The sequence below is a fragment of the Stomoxys calcitrans genome, chromosome 5 (genome assembly GCF_963082655.1).
Source record: "Stomoxys calcitrans chromosome 5, idStoCalc2.1, whole genome shotgun sequence".
Taxonomy (NCBI): domain Eukaryota; kingdom Metazoa; phylum Arthropoda; class Insecta; order Diptera; family Muscidae; genus Stomoxys; species Stomoxys calcitrans.
The window spans coordinates 143,598,543-143,617,771 of record NC_081556.1 but is presented as its reverse complement, the minus strand read 5'-3'; the positions used below and the strand labels follow the sequence as shown (position 1 = coordinate 143,617,771).

The 19,229-nt window shown below is 32.5% G+C and overlaps 1 protein-coding gene across 1 annotated transcript; it reads left to right on the top strand.

The window, feature by feature from the left end:
- The first annotated feature begins 1,558 nt into the window (after positions 1–1,558).
- On the top strand, positions 1,559–18,947 carry LOC106088463 (peptidylglycine alpha-hydroxylating monooxygenase). The gene is made up of 8 exons (XM_013253987.2): positions 1,559–2,235; positions 8,916–8,973; positions 9,031–9,118; positions 14,335–14,407; positions 14,481–14,613; positions 14,687–14,735; positions 14,807–15,145; positions 18,234–18,947. Exons 1-8 carry the CDS (start codon positions 2,032–2,034, stop codon positions 18,400–18,402), a joined length of 1,113 nt encoding a protein of 370 aa, XP_013109441.1. The 5' UTR covers positions 1,559–2,031; the 3' UTR covers positions 18,403–18,947.
- Positions 18,948–19,229: the final 282 nt, after the last annotated feature.

Below are 19,229 nucleotides of genomic sequence, written 5' to 3'. Positions count from 1 at the left end.
TTAAGCGTTTTCTCTCGCAACGCAAGTGGACCAAAACAAAACAGGTTAGTGCGGCTTGATGTTGGTTGAGTATAGTGTTTCCATTCCACCACGTTCCAATAATTTTGTAAAGGCATTAACGGGGCTATAGCAGTTAATATGATTTCATTATCTCATTGCGTTTCGATTCACCACTGTTTTCTGTTACGGTTACCAGCGTTGCCATTTAATATGTTTCAAGCTATTGATAAGGAAATAAGAAATTGTTGAAATAAATGGTGAAATAAAAAGAAAAAAAAAATATATTAAGTAAAACAATATAAAATAAAGTAAAATTAGAAATAAAATGACATAAAATAAAACGAAATAAAATAAAAAAAATAAAAAAAGTTGATATGAAATAAAATAAAATAAAATTAAAAATAATAATATAAATAATAATAAATTAAAATAAAATATAGTTAAAAATATATATTTTGGTTTTTAGGTTTTCGGCTGTCAACAAGTTCTAAACGTCGAAAACCTCATATACTTGTATAAAACGTATTAAAAGCAGTAAACGTCATAAATCATTTTTAAATTTGTTTTTGTTGCTATATAAATCAGTTTTTATTTTAAATCTTTTCTCTGCCTTCCGGAGCCGTTTGAACACGTTAAGATATTCACAAATGCCGCCATTAGTGAGGAAGAATAACAGAAAAAAAGGTTATTGATGTGGTCGCCAGGATTCGAAGTCAGACGTTTTCTGTAATAGGAGCTCATTTTAACCTATGCGCCAGTGTTGCCATATTCATAATTTCACAAAAGTTGAAACTAATTTTTCGATTTCCAAATTAGTTTTCAATACTGTCAACAACTGTTTTTTGGTTGGGTTTATGTCGTTTTTGACGTAGGTATTATGCGTCGGAAATGTATGTGATATACGTCGGAATTTCCAATAGATCATGTTTGAACGCACTTCCAAGCAGGCCAACATAATCTTGGTGGCATAGTTTTTGTCCAAAGATTCTCTGCAAAGGAGTCATGAAGTCAAGACCCAAGATCGTTTAATATGGCAGTAATATCTAAACATGGACCGATTTGGCCCATTTACAATCCTAACTTACCTACCCTAATAGGATATATTTATGCAAAATGTCAAGCGTCTAGCTTTAATCCTGCTTTCGACAGACGGAAAGGCTGACAAACGGACGGACATGGCTAGATCGGGATCTTAGACGCATATTTCGTAGTATTACAAACGGAATGACGAAATTAGTATACCCCCAATGAAAAATTAATGAATAAAACTTAAGAAAATTATAATTGCTTAAAGTAAATAAAACGTAAGTTTTACAACAAAATTTTAGTTCAACTTATTAATTGAAATCCAAATTAAAATCAACATAAAATAAAATCTAAAATACCCTTACTTAAAATAATTTACTTTATCACATTTTCAACCCTTCAACCTTTTCAAGCTATTCCCTCATTGTGGCAACACTGTTTGCATGGCACACACCATTGCGGCTCAGAGCTCTGAGCTGAGAGAGAGCAAAGCAGCACAGCCAAACCAGCCAGCCAGCCAGCCAACTGTAATACAAACGAACGACAACCACTGACTACCGTAAACGGAGAGTCAGTAAGAGCGGAGTGACGACGAAACTAGAGAACAATAAAACGACGAGTACACATAATTCTTTTTATTAATTTTAGAAGTAAATTCATCCAATAATTTTGTAACATCTCGCGCAAACCACAACACAAAACAAACAACAACTCAATAGAAAAAAAACCATAAAAACAACAAAACCCAGTGTCAATTTCCAGTTAATAGAATACAAAAAAAAAGAAGAAACCCCAAATTTTGTATATAAGTGATTTAAGCCCAACAAAGCCAAAGTGACAAAATTAGCAATAAGACCCAGTATAAACCAACGCAAAAAGAGTAAAATCGAATTGTGTCAAAAAAACCCACATACCTACAAAGAAAACAAAAGTTAATTTCTTAAGAAAAAACCCCCCATACACTCATTCATACCAATAAAACGCCAAAAAAAAAACTCCTTGGCTATGGCATTTAACTCAGGGATGGCTCTTCAAAGGCTACAAGTGTTAACAATTTTGGCCGTGTTGGCTATTTGCTGTCTGCCGCTAACATATGGCATCTTGGATGAGGACGAGTACAATTCCATTTACAGGGAACAGTTGAGGGAGGAGGTTAATCAAGAAGTGGGGAGATTCCCATTTCTAATGCCCAATGTACGGCCGAAAACGGTAAGTTTCGAGCGTCTCAAAAAATCCCCTACCAATAATAAGATGTCAAAAAATCTGGAAAACAAGGCAAATGAAAGGCAAAATTCACCTCCCACCACGCTAAGAACAAATACCCCATCTCCCTTGTACAAAAACAACACATAAATCATTAGAGTGCGTAGTACGGATTGATTATATTTTGCGATTTTGGTTATCCCCATAAAGAGCGAAAGAGAGAGAGAGAGTGAGTGAGGGAAGAACTAGGAAAGTGGAGGGAAAATTTAACAGGTGGCATTTTTTCATCTGCTCTGTATCAAACACACACACACACACACCTAGTTTGGGATGTACGTCAGCCAAGAACCAACAATCCATCACCATACGTCGGGATTATCAACAACAACAGCAATAACAACTTCATTTGACTACGAATGCGTTTGTGTGTGCGTAGGTGTTTGTTTTTATTCTTGTGCCGTGGTTGCCATCACTTGAATAACCCACAAAACCAAAAGAAAAAAAAGAACAATTAAACACCTACACTCTCAATAACGACGCTGTTGTCCCATCTCCTGTTGCTATGAAACCTACGCCAACTCTGTTCTATACCTGCTGCTTTGTTGGCATTTACTTGGGGTCGCGCAGCCAAGTGGGTGTTACTTCTCCTGCCTCCTGCCACTTCTTTTGCATATTTTCGCTCATTTTTGCTGTTTGTTTTGCACTGCCTTGAAAGGCCAACAAAATCTGAATTTCATTCCATAAGCGCAATTCTAATCATTGCATGTCTGTCCGCCATGGCCCCATGTCTCAAATATTGAAGTATCTTGCTGATTTGCCCATTTGGAAAAAAAAGACTCGCCATCGGTTTTCATAACCCTGACTGAGTTTTGATTACAGACACAGCAAGATCGCCGTTTTGATTTCAATTTAAAAATAAGTTCCATATATGCTCACTTCAAGTGTTTGTTCATAAATAAACTCAGATAATAGGTCGTATTGAAAACTCAAAGAGGAAAATGGTTATCCAATTTGAATTTTTATGAGGAATAACATCATGAGTTTAAATCAAACATTTAATTTCCTTGAATTTTTCATCAGAATTATATTTAATGAAATTTGGAATAAAACTGATTTTGATTTGAAAACTGATTTGCGAACATGTCTATGAAATTTTATATGGACATCAATATTCTTGAAAATTTATATTTTTTGAAAATCGATATATTTTGATAGATGTTTTCTGCATATCGAATCGAATGCAAATCGAATTTTTGATTTAAAATTGGTATTTTCTCTAATATTCGATATTTTTTATGCAATTCAAGTGTTTTGGAAATTTTCTAATTAAAGTGAAATAAATTTTAGACAAAAAAACGTTACTTCAGTCAAAAGTTATGCGAGTTAGAAAAAGATAAGATATGTACTAATTTGTTATAAAGCGTTAAAATGGCTAAAATAAAGTAGAAGCCTCGCTAAAATGAGCCTTTTTTTTAGTGAAACTAGCTGTTTCTCACACGTTTATGGCTAGCATATACGAGGGTTGCCTTTTATATTTCGGGATTGGACAACCCTTTTGTTGTAATCTGCCAAATGACAGCTCTATCGTAAAGCTTGAAATTTTTGAGGTTATGCGTACTCAGAACATTTTGACATACGAGCGATATTTGTGTAGTTTACATTAACTTAAAAGATTCATCTCGCCAGAAAAATGGAACTAAATCGTGAAAATTTTCGTGCATTTATTTTACAACTTCCGATGTGGATTAACTCAACAACAGTGCATCGATGCCCGTAATTCAATTTTTGGCGATGAAGCTCTATCAAGGACCAGTGTTTGCCGATGGTATGGTGAATTCAACCGAGGGCGATGTTCACTCCAAGACGAATTTCGTGAAGGTCGTTCAAAATTGCAACTGATATTGCAAGATCGTCATGTGACCTATTGTGAGGTTGAGACATCCATAGGCATTAGTGGTGCCACATTTGACAGTCAAAAAAATTTGTTCACATTGGATCCTACAAAATTTGTAAATCGTTAAAAATAGTGTCGTGTCGATTGGTCGAAAGATCTTAAGGGGGAATATTTTCAAACCAATAAAACCATTTGTTTTTGTGTTCTCTAATGTCGAAATATAAAAGGCAACCCTCGTAGAAACCTTTAGTAGCAAGTAGACGTGTGGAGCTATTTGAAAGTGTCAAGAACTTGGGAATCAGTGCCTTGCAATTTGAGAAAAAAAGTAATGTAGGAAATAATGATGTTAGATTTTTTACAAAAGAATTTAACATTTTGATTTTTTTCGGAAAATTTCGATTTTGAACCGAATAAATTCGTAGAATATTGTAACCTTCCTAACGATGTAAATAAATTTCAAACGGTTCACAAATAGTCCCACATTTTCAGATATATCGACAATAACGTGACTAAAATTTTCAAAAAAAAAAAGTTTTGAAGTCTAATAACTCATAAACCGTTAGAGATAGGCATTATAGTATGTTTTTGAAGGGTTTTTACGAGCCCTATCCTCTGAAAGAGGCCACCGTAACGCATATGTTAGCATGTCCGCATATGACGCTGAACGCCTGGGATCGAATCCTGCCTAGACCATCAGAAAAAATTTTCACCAGTGGTTTTCCCCTCATAATGCAGGCAACATTTGTGTGGTACTATGCCATGTAAAACTTCTCTCCAAAAAGGTGTCGCATTGCATCACGCCGTTCGGACTCTGCTATAAAAAGGAGGTCCCTTATCATTGAGCTTAAACTTGAATCGGACTGCGCTCATCGATATGTGAGAAGTTTGCCCTGTTCCTTAGTGGAATGTTCATGGGCAAAAAATTTTATTTTTTAAACCTCTAAAAAAGAGAATCCGATCGACAGCAGTTTAACATGAACGAGGACACCAACTTTCAACCCCCATGCATCAGCGTCAAGACCTACAACGGTCCCCAAATTTTGCACGCTTATTAAAAAATTCCACAACATTGACTGTGTTATGTTTCGTGTCCATATCTTCATCCGTTCAAAAGTTCCAGAATTATTTCCAAGATTTTTCGATTTGGCAACACTGTGCGCTAGCGACATTTGTGAGGTACTCTACAATTTGGTATGGCACACATGTATTATCTTCTGCCCAAAGAGGTGTCACACTGTGGCACGCCGTTCGGACTGGGCTATAAAAAGCAGGTCCCTTTTCATTGAGCTTAGACTTGAATCGGACTGCACTCGGTGATATGTGCGAAACATATTAATGGGAAAATTTGACTTTGCAGATGGAGGCTTATTACATTTTTTTGGAAAGTGAACTGATAATATATATTGGTCTGTACTGAAAACTCTGTAAAGACTAAAAGTTCTTTGAAAGTGGATATTATTTGTAAAAATCAAAATTGTATAAAAATTAATAAAATTGATAATCGAAAATTTCTTTGAAAATCCCAATTTTCTACGAAAATTTAAATTTTCCATGAAAATCGAAATTCTTTATGAAAACCGAAGTTTTCTATCGAAATTTTATAAAAAAAATGGAAATTTTTTATGAAAATCGAAATTTTCTAGAAAATCGAAATTTTTTATGAAAATCGAAATTTTCTATAAAAATCGAAATTTTCTATGAAAATCAAAATTTTCTATGAAAATCGAAATTTTCTGTGGAATTTTATACTTTTTATGAAAATCGATATTCAATGTTAACAGAAGTTTTCTATAAAAATTAAATTTTCTATGAAAATTTAAATTTTCTGGGGAAATTCATACTTTCTATGAAAATCGATATATAATGTTAGTCGAAGTTTTCTATAAAAATTAAAATTTTTTATGAAAATCTAAATTTTCTATGAAAATCGAAATTTTCTATGAAAATCTAAATTTTCTATGAAAATCGAAATTTTCTATGAAAGTCGAAATTTTCTATGAAAATCTAAATTTTCTATAAAAATCGAAATTTTCTATGAAAATCGAAATTTTTTATGAATATCGAAATTTTCTATGAAAATCGAAATTTTCTATGAAAATCGAAATTTTCTATGAAAGTCGAAATTTTCTATGAAAATCGAAATTTTCTATGAAAATCGAAATTTTCTATGAAAATCGAAATTTTCTAAGAAAATCGAAATTTTTGAAAGTCGAAATTTTTTAGAAAATCGAAATTTTCTATTAAAATCGAAAATTTCTATGAAAATCAATATTTTCTATGAAAATCAAAATTTTCTATGAAAGTCGATATTTTTTAGGAAAATCGAAATTTTCTATGAAAATCGAAAATTTCTATGAAAATCGAAATTGTCAATGCAAATCGAAATATTCTATGAAAATCGAAATTGTCTATGAAAATCGAAATTGTCTTTGTGAAAATCGGAATTTTCTATGAAAGTCGATATTTTCTATGAAAATCTAAATTTTCTATAAAAATCGAAATATTCTATGAAAATCGAAATTTTCTATGAAAGTCGATATTTTCTATGAAAATCTAAATTTTCTATAAAAATCGAAATTTTCTATGAAAATCGAAATTTTCTTTGAATATCGAAATTTTCTATGAAAATCGAAATTTTCTATGAAACTCGAAATTTTCTATGAATATCGAAATTTTCTATGAAAATTAAAATTTTTCCATGAAAATCGAAATATTCAAATTCAAATTTCGATAAAAGTTTGATAGACAAAAGTATTGACTGGAATTTTATTTGAAAATACATTTTCAAAGGGAGTTTCTATGCAAATCGAAAATTCTACTAAATCGAAGATTTTCGTAAAAAAAAATTTTCAGTGAATATAATGTCCATACTAATTTTCTTTAAAAAAACAAAATTCAATGAATTTTTCTATGAAGGTCGTTATTCGTTGAAAATCAATATTTCTTTAAAAATTGAATTTGTTTTCGAAAATCGATTATTGTTTGTGAAAATTAAAACTTTTTTTTGAATATCGAAACATTCTTGGGAAAACGAAATTTTCTTGGAAATCGAAATTTTCTTCGGAAATCGAAATTTTTTGTGAAAATTTAAATTTTCTATGAAAAATAAAATTTTCTATGGAAAATGAAATTTTCTATAAAAACTTAAATTTTCTTTGAATGTCAACATTTTCTTTGTCGGTTTCCAAATTAAAAATTTAAAATTTTTTTATATACATATCGAATTTTACATGCATATTGAACTTTTCCCAAGATTTTCAAGTCCGATTTCATTGCATTAAAAGAAATTTTCTTTGAAGATAAAATTTTTTTTGAAAATTAAATGAAATTTTCTTTGAAAATCAAAAGTAATTTTCTTCCAATTTTCTTCTTCTCTTCCCAAAAAAATCGAATTCTTCATAAAAATCTAATTTTTTCATATAAATCAAAATCTTCTTGAACATCAAATTGTGTGCAAATTTGCTTTCTACCGAAAACCCAAATACATTTTGGTTTTGACTCTATACCGTGAATTTGCAATTTCTTTAACCTAAGATTTGAGTCGACAGTGTTATTAAAAAGTTATATTTTTTTATATTCATTAAAACTTTCTATTGAACTTTTGAAACTTTTTTGTTTAAAATGTTGCATTTGCCCATTTTGTTATCTTAGAAGCGTTTACTCATGGACTGTGACTAGTTAACTCAAGTGGTTTTATTTAAACAATTAAGATCCCCTATTGAGAGCCAAATTAATCTGTTGGGGCACTTTAAGCGTGAAAGATAACGATATGCAATGCAATACTCCAAAATTGTTTAGCAAATATTTCTCGAACATAATTTATTTTTTTAATGGAATGTACATTTTCAAAAACACTTTAGGAAGAAATTTGAAAGAATGCGAAACTGGTAGAAACTTTCAGCAATTTGGACACTGAACACCACAGTTCCAATTCGAGCGGGAACATCAGAATATATGTTCAGCTCTGGCTAATGCTTCCCTAATACTGGCGACTTGCCCCTGTTCTTTAATGAAATGTTCATGGGCAAATTTGCAATACTGTCTTGTTTGACGATTTGTTCGGCGGTATGTTTTTGGATGCTCCTAAACTAAAATCGGTCGGCATTCTTTGAAATAAGAGAAGTTTTACCGCTATTCTTTATGCTATTCACAAAACTTTATCGTAACATGTGTAATGCTTCGATATATTAACTAAAGATTATACAAATATTCTAAATCACAATGCCAATCTACATCTGTCTGACTGTTGATAGCTCGCTATCATCCGAAAATGTTACCCTTATCGCTTTAATTCATATCTAGTCCATTTTTATATGTAATACATCATTTACATATAAAAACAATATTCAAGATACCCAGAGATGCAAAATGTTAGGCGGAAAATACAAGATCACGTACTCGGAAGCTTTTGATATGGTTGTTTTTTTTTTGTTCACTGTACTTGCTTGAAGCTGCAACACCACTTAATCCAAGATTTAAAAATATATTTTGATGGGCCAATGACTCATCGAAATATATTTTTGAAGCTTGGCATAAGCATAATTTCGATATTCCAATTTATTTAAAACAAAAAATTCATTTATAGTCTATATTTTGGTAAAAAAATAAAAACAGATTTTTTTTTATTGTGGCTAACAAATGTTATATTGGTTTTTGATGAGAGTTCGAATATAAATTTAGCATACTGCATGAATTTTAATGAATACCATCATTTGCCTAGTTCCTCGTAATTACATCGATTTTATTTATCGTTATAAAGTTTTAAAAACTATTTTCCATTTTAATTTTTTAGCCCGAGTTATATCTGTGTACACCCATAAAAGTGGACTTTTCGAAAAGTTATTATATAGGTGAGTATTTTATATTTTCTAGTTGCTTTTTTATTACGCTTTTTCCCAAAATTTCAGTGGGTTATGAACCAAATGCCACCATGAATACGGCGCATCATATGCTGGTCTATGGCTGTGGTGAACCTGGATCAAGTAAAACTGTATGGTGAGTTTCTTTCTCAACTTAGACCATAGGCATCTGGAAATGATACTAACCTAATAAAACTGACATTAAAATAATAACATTGTAACACCACGCAAAAAGAGATGCTAAGAAAATTTAAATTTTTAATGAAATTTTCTATCGAAATCGAAATTTTCGACGAAAATCGAAATTTTTGATTAAATTGAAATTTTCGATGAAAATCGAAATTTTCTTGAAAATCGAAATTTTTATGAAAATCGGAATTTTTTTCTGAAAATCGAAATCTTTGAAAATCGAAATTTTCTTTGAAAATCGATATTTTCTATGAAAATCGGAATTTTCTATGAAAATCGGAATTTTCTATGAAAATCGAAATTTTCTATGAAAATTGAAATTTTCTATGAAAATCGAAATTTTCTATGAAAATCGAAATTTTCTAGAAAATCGAAATTTTTTAAGGAAATCGAAAATTTCTAAGAAAATCGAAGTCTTCTAAGGAAATCGAAAGAAAAACGAAATTTTCTAAGAAAATCGAAAATTTCTGTGAAAATCGAAATTTTCCATGACAATCGAAATTATCCATGACAATCGAAATTTTCTAAGAAAATCGAAATTTTCTATGAAAATCGAAATTTTCTATGAAAATCGAAATTTTCTATGAAAATCGAAATTTTCTATGAAAATCGAAATTTTCTATGAAAATCGAAATTTTCTATGAAAATCGAAATTTTCTATGAAAATCGAAATTTTCTATGAAAATCGAAATTTTTTATAAAAATCGAAATTTTCTATGAAAATCGAAATTTTCTATGAAAATCGAAATTTTCTATGGAAATCGAAATTTTCTATGAAAATCTAAATTTTCGATGAAAACCGAAATTTTCTACGAAAATCGAAATTTTCTATGAAAATCGACTTTTACTAAGAAAATCGAAATTTTTAATTTTTCAAGTTGTTTGCCCTGTTGTAAACAGGGTTCTCGAGCTTGGTTAATGTGGGTTGTATCATAGATGCGTTTTCGCAATTAATTCAAATACAACATACCAATGCACGGCCCTTGAAGCCATCACACCTAATATGGTTGAAAGGTCATCTAACTAAAGACGAAACGCGTCTCATAGTGGTTGGTGTGTGTTGCTATCTTTGGCTTTCCTTTTCTATTTGTATCTTCGATCATTGGGCTCTTCTCGAAAGAGAAACAAACAAAAATTGTAAAATCGAAATTTTCTAAAAAAAATCGAAATTTTGTAAGTACATCGAAATTTTTTAAGAAAATCGAAATTTTCTTAGAAAATCGAAATTTTCTAAGAAAATCGATATTTTCTAGGAAAATCTAAATTTTCTAAGAAAATCTAAATTGTCCATGGAAATTGAAATTTTCTAAGCAAATCGAAATTTTTTAAGGAAATCGAAATTTTCTAAAAAAACGACATTTTCTAAGACAATCGAAATTTTCTATGAAAATCGAAATTTTCTATGAAAATCGAAATTTTCTATGAAAATCGAAATTTTCTATGAAAATCGAAATTTTAATGAAAATCGAAATTTTATATGAAAATCGAAATTTTATATGAAAATCGATATATTTTAAGGAAATCAAAATTTTCTAAGAAGATTGAAATTTTCTAAGGATCAAAATTTTCTAAGGAAATCGAAATTTTCAGTAAAAATCAAAATTTTCTGTAAAAATCGATATATTCTTAGAAAATGGAAATCTTCTAAGAAAATCGAAATTTTCTCTGCATTTAGTGTAAGCGAATATATGCATCGCGTAGTAGTGATGTGTCCAAAAGTGTGAAAGTGGCAGGTGGAAAACACATGTTATTGCATCCAAATGCCATGTTGTTTCGGAATCTTTCCCTGTTGACCCAGAAACCTTAAGAAACTTTAGTATTAAGAATGTAGCGTAGCCAGCAGGATCAGTTTTCTTGTTTCAAAATAACTGAGAGGAATTAGTCAACCTGAAGAGCAAATGCAAGCTTAGCCGCCGTACCTCACCTATTTGCCATAGAAGAAATACCCATGAACTTTAGTTACAGCGTGATTGTGGTTAGGACCGTGTTGGGGTGAATGTGACTTTAAGCCCAAGCGAGAGGACTGTTTAAGCTCAATGTTCAACTGCATTCTTAAAAAGCTGCCTTGACCTATAGAGTGAATGAATTTAGATTAGATTAGAATATATTTTATTTTTTCCAAAAAAAACGACTAATGTTACAATGTCCGTATGTCCGTCCCTTCGTCTGTCGAAAGCACGCTAACTTTCAAAGGATCAAATTTTGCCTAATAGGTTGGTTGGGATTGTAAAAGGGCCAAATCGGTCAAAGTTTGGATATAGCTCTCTTATAAACCGATCTCCCTAACAACTTCTCTAGAGGCCACAACTCTTGTCCGATTTGGCAGAAATTTTTCGCGAGGACTTATTCTATGACATCCAATAAGTGTGCTTGTAATCGTTTCAAAACTTTATATTTTTTGACGCAATTGGTGTCATTTGTACTTTCTTTACGGATAGGAATTTAAATGTAGGTACAACTGGAACATTCGTACATTTTGGTACCAAATATTGAATTGGGCATAAAAATTGATATATATTGTGCTGTTATTGGTACTATTTGGAAGAAATTCGTACATATAGCTACTAAAACGTAGAAAATATTACTTAAATTATGTGTTAAGTTAGGACCTGAAAATTGGGTTGCAGGTACACCTTGGCTAAATGGGAAATCTTGCACTAATAAATGGGGGTAGCGAAGCTGACCAAGGGTATGCTAGTATTGGGTTTTTGGACAAATGGGCGGGCTGACATCATTTGATCAACATAGAAAATGAGGATGATTAAAAATATATAATATTGATCGATATTTGGAGGTATCACAAGCAGGATGACCAGGTTGACAACAACTTGGACCATTAAAATTTCCATTTCGTTGTTATCTATTGCGAAATAGAATGAAAATAATTAAATTTAATGACTACTTAAAAGTCACCACTTTTTAAAAATTTAACACCCAAGAAATGTGTCTGCATTTATTAGAAAACCAGCAGGTTTGTCTGTAAAATTTGTTATATTACTTCTAAGTTGTAATATAAAAAAGTACACAACCGTGGGATGGATGGAACACAGATTCGATTCTCAACAGAAAGAAAAACTTTTTGCAATCTTTAAACAAATGTATACAAGATATTGTCAGAATGTGGACGCCTGGGGACAGTTTCGAACGTTTCGTTGACGAAAAATTTCTATTGATTTATGAGCATTTGTAGTTGATCTGATAACATCTTTGTGTTGATTCAATTTTACGAACAAGTGAGGTCAATTTGAAAACGCCATGGTTTTTTTTTAAACTGGGTGTATTCATACAAGCTATCTTTCTTAATGTTTCGATTTAAATTTTCTTAGAAAATTTCGATTTCCTTAGAAAATATCGATTTTATTAAAAAATTTCGATTTTCTTAGAAAATTTCGATTTTCTTAGAAAATTTCGATTTTCTTAGAAAATTTTGATTTCCTTAGAAAATAACGATTTTTTAGACAATATCAATTTTCTTAGAAAATATCGGTTTTTTTTTAGAAAATATCGATTTTCCTAGAAAATTTCGATTTTCTTAGAAAATTTCGATTTTCTTTGAAAATTTCGATTTTCTTAGAAAATTTCGATTTTCTTAGAAAATTTCGATTTTCTTAGAAAATTTCGATTTTCTTAGAAAATTTCGATTTTCTTTGAAAATTTCGATTTTCTTTGAAAATTTCGATTTTCTTTGAAAATTTCGATTTTCTTAGAAAATTTTGATTTGCTTAAAAAATTCGATTTCCTTAGAAAATATCGATTTTCGTAAAAAAAATTTCGATTTTCCAAGAAAATTTCGATTTTCTTAAAAATTTTGATGGTCTTAGAAAATTTAGATTTTCTTAGAAAATTTCGTTTTTTTAAAAAATTTCGATTTTCTTAGAAAATCTCGATTTTTTTAGAATAAATCGATTATTACAGAAAATTTTGATTTGCTTAGAAAATTTCGATTTTCTTAGAAATTTTCGATTTTCTTAGAATATATTGATTTTTACAGAAAATATCGATTTTCACAGAAAATACTTAACACAGTTATTGGAAGTCATAGCAAAACACGTCATGCAAAGCTTCAGCCAAATCGAAAAAGGATTGTGCCTTCTAGAGGCTCAAGAAGTCAATACCCACGATTTGTTTATATGACAGCCATATTATGTTATGTACCGATTTCAACCACCCACACTTAGAACAGTTATTGAAAATCATAACAAAACACTACGTGAAAAATTACAGCCAAATCGGATGAAAATTGCGCCCCCTAGTGCCTCAAGAAGTCAAGATAAAATATCGGTTTATATAGCAGCTACATCAAAACGTGTAGGTCGATTGAGATTGCAAATGGACCACATCGCCATTTGCAATCCCAATCGACCTGCACTTTTAAGAAGTATTTGTGCAAAATATCAAGCGGCCAGCTTTACTCCTTCGAAAGTAAGCGTGCTTTCGATAGACAGACGGACGGACGAACATGGCTAGATCGACTAAAAATATCACCCTATGGTGGATGGTATAAAAACTGTTAGCTTAAGCTTTTAATAAGTGAAAGTTTTCTTCTAGCAGATAATGTTATATTCTATGACAAGGGGGAAGATTCCCGGCAGGGAATAACTATGAGCACCACACAGGTTAGAACTTTGAGCTGCAATCTGAGTGGTGTTCTCGTCATCACGACAAGCTTTGCTGGGAGCTGCTGGGCGTCCACATGTTGCGGATAGTAGAATGCTCTATACGTAGTACCTGCAACTGCAGTCGTGGACAATCAGCGGTATCGAGTGAAAAGTTTCAGTAAGAGGGCTTGTGGCACCGGCTCTTGTTTAAATACTGAGTGTCTATGATGTTCGATATGACAAGGAGATCTATTGACGCCTTTTAAAGACCAATAACCATGATGTTCCCGCTGCGAGCTATCGTATGAACTGGAGCGAGCTTGCTCACTTATAAGGTCTTGACGAAGATCGCCACCTCCACCTCCAAATGTGGCTACAACAACAGCAGTAGGGTGGTTATAGTCCGAGCAATAGTTTAATAGTATGAGCAGAAATCTCTAAGATTCTCTATTTGTAGAAATGGATTTGATCAGCATTATAACAATATATGACAATATATATGAACGATTTATTAAACAAGCTGACCCTTACTTGTATATAACACTCACTACTCACTTTTTCACAGGAATTGCGGTGAAATGGCCAAAAAGTCTTCCGAAGATACGGCAAGTCCCTGTGGAGTTCAATCACATTCACAGGTAAATCAAAAACCCTAAACAAATCTTAATGAAATTTATCTAAACAAAATAATAAAAAAAATTGTATTTACAGATATTATATGCCTGGGCGAGAGATGCTCCAAAACTGGAGTTACCTGAAGGAGTGGGTTTCAAGGTGGGCAGTGATTCACCCATTAAGTACATAGTGCTACAGGTGCATTACGCCACTATAACAAAGTTTAAAGGTAAGACAAAAAAATACTTAAATCATACGAAAAACAAAAATGTTATGTACTGTCTTTAAAATATCACCAACAGATGGCAGCACTGATGATTCGGGAGTCTTTATAAGATATACAGAAAAACCGTGAGTTGTTTTAACATTCCAACATTTCTTTCGAAGTTTATTTATTTTTCTGATGTTTATTTTCTCAACAGCATGGATAAATTAGCTGGTGTCCTTTTAATGGGCACTGCTGGCTCCATACCTCCCATGTCTGTGGAACACATGGAAACATCCTGTGAGATCAGCGAAAACAAAACCATCTATCCCATAGCATATCGCACACACACTCATAGTTTGGGCAAAGTTGTTTCGGGCTATCGAGTGCGACCCGATGATCATGGCATGCATCATTGGACATTGTTGGGCAAACGAGATCCTCTGACACCACAAATGTTTTATCCTGTTGAAGATAAGGAACCAATTGTCAAGGGTGATTTAATAGCGGCGAGATGTACAATGGAAAGTCATCGAAGGAGAATAACAGAAATTGGGTGAGTCTTAGGGGATAGTAAAGGGTATATGAAGCAAAATAGATTGATTATGCTGATAATTTGAAAAGACTAACATGGAAAACCATTAAACTTTGATATGAAATCTACAAAAATTATATTTTCATTTTTTTTTTGCCTGTTAAGGCAATATTTTTTGGCGATTACTTTTTTAGCTAATAGATTTTAAAGCAGAAAAACTTGCTGATTTCTTTCAGTAGGACCATCCCTCATTGCTTATGGCAAAATTTTAATAAAATTTTTACTTTATCATTGTTTTTCGCAATGTTTCAAAAAAGTAATGGTGAAAAATAGGATTTCAACGGTGAAAAACGAACATAGTACCAGCCATTAGGGCGAAGATCATCATCATTTCACAATTTTTGTTTGTTTCTCTTTCGAGACGAGTTCAATGATCGGAATTTTTTTTTGCAAATGGAAAAGAATAGCCAGAGATCGCAACACACACCAATCACTATGGGTTGCGTTTTGTCTTTTGTTAGATGACTTTTCAACCATATTAGGTTTGACGGCTTCAAGGGCCGTACGTTGGTATGTTGTATTTGAATTGTGTTTATTGCGAAAAGGCCTCTATGATACAAATACCACATTTCCCACGCTCGACAACCCTGTCTATTAGCTTTACTTTTCCCAATGCATGTGTTTTTTTGTGTAATGATAGATTTTTTGTCTGCGACCAGTACACTACTTCCATGGTACACATGATTCTGTGCATCTGTTAGAAGTTGTATTGATGGCTTCGAACGCTAGACGATGCCATCGGCTCTTGCTGTTGCTCCGCGTTTTTGAAATTCTTTTCTTAAGAATATTCCTACGAAATTTTCTACGAAAATAAAATTTTATTGATGTTTTCTATTAAACGAAAATCAAAAGATGGCCATATTTTCTTTCACAATTACTTTTTTAAAGCAATTTTTATACCCTCCACCATAGGATGGGGGTCTACCAATTTCGTCATTATGTTTGTAACTCCTCGAAATATTCGTCTCAGACCCCATGAAGTATATATATTCTTGAGCGTCTTGACATTCTGAGTCGATCAAGCCATATCCGTCGGTCGAAAGCTTGGTAATTTTCGAAGGGTTAAATTTAGGTTTTTGAAATGTTGCACAAATACTTCTTATTACTGTAGATCAGTTGGGATTGTCCATGTTTTGATAAAGCTGGCATATAAACTGATATCGGATCTTGCCTGCAAAAGCCTCTAGAGGGCGCAATTCTTATCCGATTTGAATGAAATGTCCAACAACTCTGTCAAGTATGGTCTAAAGCGGTTTATAACCTGATACAGATCCCATATAAACCAATCTCAGATCTTGAAATCTTGAGCCGCTAGAGGGCGCAATTATTATTCCATTTGGCTGAAATTTAGCATAAACTGTTTTGGTTGGACCACCAACAACTGTATCAGGTATGGTTCAAATCGGTTCAAAATAAACCGGTATCGTATCTTGACTTCTTAAGCCTCTAGAGGGCGCAATTGTTATCTGATTCGAATGAAATGTTGCACCAAGTGTTTTATTTTGTCTTCCAACAACTCTGTCAAGTATGATCTAAATCGGTTCATAACCTGATATACCTCCTATATAAACCGATCTCGGATCTTGAATTCTTGAGCCGCTAGGGGGCACAATTATTATCGATTTGGCTGAAATTCTGCATGAAGGGTTTTGGTTTGACCACCAACAACTGTATCAAGTAGGCTTAAAATCGGTTCATAACCTGATTATTAGCTCCCATATAAACCGATTTCGGATCTTGACTTCTTGAGCCGCTAGAGGGAGCAATTCTTATCTGATTAGAAGGAAATGTTGCATCAAGTGTTTTATTTTGTCTTTCAACGACTCTGTCAAGTATGGTCTAAATCGGTGCATAACCTGATGTAGCTCTCATATAAACCGATCTCGAATCTTGATTTCATAAGCCGCTAGGGGGCGCAATTATTATTCGATTTGGATAAAATTTTGCATGAAGTGTTTTGGTTTGACCATCAATAACTGTGTCAAGTATGGTTTAAATCGGTTCATAACCGGATATAGCTCTCATATAAACCGATCTCGCATCTTGATTTCATGGTTTGACCATCAATAACTGTGTCATATATGGTTTAAATCGGTTCATAACCGGATATAGCTCCCATATAAACCGATCTCGGATCTTGAATTCTTGAGCCGCTAAAGAGCGCATTTATTATTCGATTTGGCTGAAATTCTGCAGGAAGTTTTTAGTTTAACCATCAGGATACTGTGTGTATTGCTCCCATATAAACTGATCTCGGATCTTGATTTCTTAAGCCTCTAGTGGGCGCAATTCTTTCCGATTTGGCTGAAATCTTCAACGTTTGTGTGACTTTCAATATTTGTGCCAAACATGGTTTACATTGGTTCATAACCTGATATATTAGCTGCCATATACATCGATCTCCCGATTAGACTTCTTCAGCTTCTAGAGAGTCCAATTCTTATCCGATTTGAATGAAATTTTTTATGAGTTGTATTTGTTTTGAATATCTATAACTGAAATTGGTTCATAACCTGGGATAGTTGACCTGTAAACCATTCTCCGATTTAGACTTGTTGAGCCTCTAGAGGGTGCAAGTCTTAACCGATTTGGCTGAAATTTTGCACAAGGTATTTTGTTTTGATTTCCAACAACTTTGCTTAAAAATCCCATAGCCTGATATAGCTGCCATCGATCTTCAGACTTGACTTTTTGAGCCTCTAGAAGGCCCAATAACCACCCAATGTGGCTGAAATTTTGCATCGACAGTAACGCTTTGGCTTCCAACAGGCGTGCCAAGTATGATAAAAATAGGTTTATAACCTGATATAGCTCCCATACAAACTCCCAACCCGATTTGACTTTGTGAGCCTCAAGAGGGCGCAATCATCGTTTTCTAAGATATTAAACAATTTTTTGTTAAAAAAAAGTTTTTAAATTTTTTTTTTTAAATTTTCAACAATGTTTTCCTAACTTTATCGAATTTTTCATTAATTTTTTTCGAAAATAATTTTTATTGGGATAATTTGATTTATTTTTTAAACTTAATTTTTTTGTTTTTCCTTTACAGTGCCACAAATAACGATGAGATGTGCAATTTCTATCTCATGTACTATGTGGATAATGATGAGCCTCTAAACATGAAATATTGCTTTAGCCAAGGTCCCCCCTCATACTACTGGAGTAATCCGGATGTGGGCCTTAACAATATACCAGACAAAGATGCGAGTACATTGTAGAAAGCTCCCAAAGGAAAAAGATAAAGGAAATCTCACAAAATTCAAAACAAGAAAACCAAACCATGAGGAGTAGTCAACCAAAACTACGACAGCCACATTAAAAAACACAAATCAACAACAAACCGAACAGCTTTATTTATATACTTAATTAATTAAATTATTACAAAAATTTATTATTTATCAAAAACAAAAAAAAAAAAAAAAAAACAAGTTGAAGAGGATGATCAAGCAGAAGTTAGAATACATATGGTAATTGTTAAAAACAACATCACAACCGAAAATTATGCAAAAAAAAAAAAAGAAAACAAAAAACACACACAAATATAGGGACAACAACTAAAACATGTGCAAATAATGAAAACTTATCAAAATTCCCAAAACTAAGAAAAAGAAAACCAAATTGAAATGTAAGCAGAATTTATCACAACCTAGGAGGACTAAGCTAAACTAAAACATCACAATCAAACATGACAACTACTCTTAAAGTGGAAGTGATCCCAAGGATTTTGGAATAAAGAATGAAAACAGTGTGCAAACATTAAGAATTTTTTAAACGTTGGATTCCTGGCGAAAATACCAGGAAAATTGGTTATCCCCGCCCAATGCTGGCGACAAATGAGAGGTATTGAGTCATATAAAAACTTCTCCTCAAGAGGTGTTGCCTTGTGGTGCCCCATTCAGATTTGGCTATAAAAAGGAGGTCCCTTAAACTTGAATTGATATGTGAGACTTTTGCCCCAAGATATTTAATGGAATGATTGTTGGCAAATTTGCATTTTATTTATAGCTCTTAGCTCATACAGCACCAATAATCTCCATTAAAGCAA

Coding starts and splice junctions, on each gene's coding strand:
- LOC106088463 (XM_013253987.2), top strand. CDS start 2,032: ATGGCATTTAACTCAGGGATGGCTCTTCAAAGGCTACAAGTGTTAACA. Junction 2,236..8,915: donor CCAATGTACGGCCGAAAACG/GTAAGTTTCGAG, acceptor TTAATTTTTTAG/CCCGAGTTATATCTGTGTAC. Junction 14,614..14,686: donor CACTATAACAAAGTTTAAAG/GTAAGACAAAAA, acceptor TATCACCAACAG/ATGGCAGCACTGATGATTCG.